At 41.7% G+C, this 4,080-nt stretch overlaps 1 protein-coding gene across 4 annotated transcripts in view; it reads left to right on the top strand.

Annotated features, from left to right (window-relative positions):
• Positions 1 to 4,080, top strand: part of schip1 (schwannomin interacting protein 1) — a 172,494-nt gene that overhangs the window by 159,171 nt on the left and 9,243 nt on the right. For all 4 annotated transcript variants that reach the window (XM_014011075.1, XM_014011076.1, XM_014011078.1 and 1 more), the window contains 3 exons: positions 1,383 to 1,501; positions 2,441 to 2,558; positions 3,524 to 3,721. In XM_014011075.1, the coding sequence (XP_013866529.1) occupies positions 1,383 to 1,501; positions 2,441 to 2,558; positions 3,524 to 3,721 (435 nt within the window). The remainder of the gene's footprint in view (positions 1 to 1,382; positions 1,502 to 2,440; positions 2,559 to 3,523; positions 3,722 to 4,080) is intronic.

The raw sequence follows: 4,080 nt of genomic DNA, 5'->3' as shown, positions 1-4,080 counted from the left end.
ACACACACACACACACACACACACACACACACACACACACACACACACACACACACACACAAACACAAAGCACAGACAAGCGGTATAAGAGAAGATGTTTGCACTCAGGGAAATGTCAGATCAAGCTGCAGAGACAAAATAAAATCTGGTGACGTCTCTTCACTGTGTGCTGCAGAACTGTCATGAAGAATAACGTGTATGATCACGTTCTGAGGTTTGAGCCACCCTCCTTGAGCACAGTCTGGATGGTCAGATCAGATGAAGATAATAAAAAGAGGGGGTTCATGGGAATAAAAAATGAGGTCTTTTGGTATAAGGAAATGTCCAAACCATTGTTTATTTAGGCTTTTAAACGGAATATTAACACAATGTGACACTATGTCAATTCCTCTAACGTTAGTATGGAATCATGATGTGTTTCCCGTCTGTATCAACAGGAACTTTTTTATGAAACCTTCTTTCTAAACCTTTTTGTGCTTTAGTGCAACTGATTCCTGTTTGAGACAGATCTGTACTTAGTTCTATCAGACTCTTCTGCAGGCTGTGCCCTCTTCAGGATTCACCACAGAGTTATCTTCCRTCTCACTCTGTCCTCAATCCACCTACCTCCATGTCAATTAACTGCAGCCATATGTCTCCCCTTTGGTCTTCTTTTTTGTCCTTTTCCTGGCTGCTGCATTTCTAACATCCTTCTAAAAATATACCCACTCTCCCTCCTCTGGACATGACCAAACCATCTCAGTCTGAACATGATCCTGCAGTCGTTCAACCTGTGCTGTAGCTCTGATTATCTTGCACCGATGCGCAAACTTGTGCTTCCCAGTGGCTGTTTTTTTTTTTCTTCTCCTAGTCCAACGTAGTTTGTGATTGAGCATGGAGGAATTTCAACCAAATCTACTAAAAACYATCCTGGGTGGGGAAAACTGAGAAAAGAGAAAACATGTCTGTTATTTTTGTAGCTTTCCTGCAGCTTTTGTTCTTCTGCAAATCTACCCTCCACTCAGACATGTGCAAACTTGATCATCTTTAAATCTTAACTGTTATGTGAAACARCAGCACCACCTAGTGGTGATATGCAGTAAAGTCAAACTCCTTTGACAAATTTCACATTTTCTACTCATCAGCTGACTTCACCCTTTGAAACAGAGCTTGGAAATATAAAATTTAGGCTTTTTAGGATGYTTTTCGTAGCCTTCTGCTGGTGGTTGGAACAAGACAACAGGACTCTGAACATGCAGCTTGTCTTGATGGATAAGGGACGCTTTGTTTCTGTCATCTCAACACTCACGTGTTCTGTTTTTAAAACTAAAGCGTAAGGCATGGTGATGATCACATTACAGTAACTTTTTTGTTTGTTTTTGTTCTTAAATCTCTTCCTGCAGGCCCAGAAAAATGAGAGGGAGTCTATCAGGCAGAAGCTGGCCCTGGGCAGTTTCTTCGACGATGGACCCGGCATCTATACAAGCTGCAGCAAAAGCGGCAAACCCAGCCTGTCCTCACGGTGAGAGTTTTGACTTTCCTGAAACACTGGCCTCTACAGGAGCCATGTGAGCTGTACTTGGAAAGCACTAGGTTTTGTTTTTGTTTTCAAGCATTTCTTTCTTTAACGCTGACGATCGTGTGAAAAAGACTGATGTAACCACCCCTTGTGGTTCTCACTTCCTATAAGATGCCTAACGTGTGGACACACACAAACAGATAGACATGCTGCTGTGATCKCTGACACTCAATTTTACTGGAATTGAATGTTCCGTCAGCGCTCCGGTGCACATTCTACTCTTGTTTTTTTGAATCACATGGATTTCTCGGTACTGCTGATGAGTTCTGAAAAATACCGGGAAACGTTTCCCCCTCAAAACATGACACATTTGTCTGCCGCGCGGGGAGTTACCTGATATATTTGAGCCAGGGAACGCCAAGTTATTGAAATAATCCTCAGAAATAACAAGTGACCACTCAGGTGCTACTTTAAGTGGGCCTGAATGGATCTTGGCCGTGTAATCAATCAGCACTGTTTGTAATTACTGAACTGAATAAGCAGATTATTGATCGACAGTGGGATGGATCCACACCCTACTGATTTTCTGCTCTTCCACGGCACAAACACCCCCCGCAACCCCCACCACTCCCCAGGCGGATTGTATTAGACCGAGCAGAGGCCTTCTGGATCGATCCACGTTGAAGACAACAGGAGAGTTGATTAAAAACACAAGTGCTCTTTAAATTTTATCTCCGACCAGCACTTTGCCCCRGCACCGAAGCAGCTTCTGTTTTCTTTCCTTTTCTGCTGGATTCAAATCCACATTGWGGAGACATTAACAACACTGATTATTTAAGGACAAAGAGCTGCACTGAACTTAAGTGTCATTTCTTCTGTTTGCCTTGTTGTCCATTTAATCAGCGCTGAACCGTTTTTCTCCCTTTCGTCGYGTCCCTGCAGGCTGCAGAGTGGCATGAACCTGCAGATCTGTTTCGTCAACGACAGCGGCAGCGACAAGGACAGCGATGCCGACGACAGCAAGACAGAGACCAGCCTGGACACGCCTCTGTCCCCGATGGTACGCACGGTTTACCCAGAAARCTCGGACTTATTCTCCAGAGTTTAAGAAAAAACATACTGAGGTCCTAAAATTGCAACCAAATGTGTGAAACTGACTGCAGCAGACTTAAGATCTGCTGGAGTGAAAGCAGTGCTGACAGGGAACAAGACTGAAAACAGTGAAATAGACGAGGAGATATAACCAGCACTTTAGTTGCTGTATGATTGGGTTTGCTCACATTTTCTGGTCTGTTAATCAAATTAAACAAAACCTACCTGTCTGAGTCAGATGTGACAGAGAAAAAAACTGATCTTTAGTCTGCATTTTCACAGAAGTCTAAAATGTCAATAATTATTTAAAAATGCACAAAAAATATTCTCTTGTAACCATAATTAACAAGAACAAAGACTATCTTACCTGTTGTGGATAGCTGGTTGACTTCAGTTTGGATTAATACTTAACTTCTGACCGTATGGATGAGTTCRCAGTTACTTTCTGTGAAGCCAAAACTAAAATGGATTATCATCTCAAACAGAAGCAGCAGCAGCTAGCTGTAGCTCTTCCTGTTCAGCCTGGAGTATTTCTTGGAGAAACATCACAATATATCTAATAGAAAACTTGTCTCCATCTTCTGCCGCTTATCCAAATGTTGTTTTAAAAATCCTTAGGTTCAYAAAACAATATTTGCTTAAACAGTTGTTACATTTTCAGACAAGTTGTTTTAAGATGGCAACAATTTATTTTGATTATTTGGTCAGAAAAGCCCTGACCTCATCTGTCCAGTCAGAAGTTTAATTTCAATTCTCTAAACTTAAAGTGCAATTTTTCCACATAACTCCACTTCAAAAAATCTGGACTATCCCTTTTACCTTTTGTATTTACTCATTATTCTCTTCTTTTCCTTTAATTCCCTTTTTTAATCATCGTCTCTTTCATTTTCTCTCTCTCTCTCTCTCTCGTTTCACGTTCGGCCCGTCCTGCAGTCCAAGCAGAGCTCCTCCTACTCGGACAGGGACACCACAGAGGACGACTCGGAGTCTCTGGAGGACATGGACTTCTTGAGTCGACAGAAGAAGCTGCAGGCAGAGGCCAAGCTGGCGCTGGCGATGGCCAAGCCCATGGCCAAGATGCAGGTGGAGGTGGAGAAACAGAATCGCAAAAAGTCACCGGTGGCTGACCTGGTCAGTAACAGAAATAGGAGACAGAATCGATCATTTTGTCTTTGGCGTAACRTTGTGTCATACATTTAAAAACTGAAATAAAAGGTTTAAACAGTAAGAAAACAAAACTTCTTAGTTTAATGTAGCACTTAGTCCCCAGAATCTGTTATTTTAGATTTWAAAAAAAAAGAACAAACACACCTTGATCAGTTTTGAGGAGTGATATCCAAAATTGGGGGTTAGGACCCTTGTTGTGGTCCTGAAACTTCAAGGTGGGGTCCTGAAAAGATTTTCTGAATTAATTACATTTAAAAATAGCTACTAATGTTAGTGTACTTAAAATGGATAAAAGTAGCTTAATGTATATTGTTACCATAGCC

The sequence above is a fragment of the Austrofundulus limnaeus genome, unplaced genomic scaffold (assembly GCF_001266775.1).
Source record: "Austrofundulus limnaeus strain Quisiro unplaced genomic scaffold, Austrofundulus_limnaeus-1.0 Scaffold76, whole genome shotgun sequence".
Taxonomy (NCBI): Eukaryota; Metazoa; Chordata; class Actinopteri; order Cyprinodontiformes; family Rivulidae; genus Austrofundulus; species Austrofundulus limnaeus.
The sequence above is the reverse complement of the archived record's forward strand: the minus strand, read 5'-3'. Positions and strand labels throughout refer to the sequence as shown.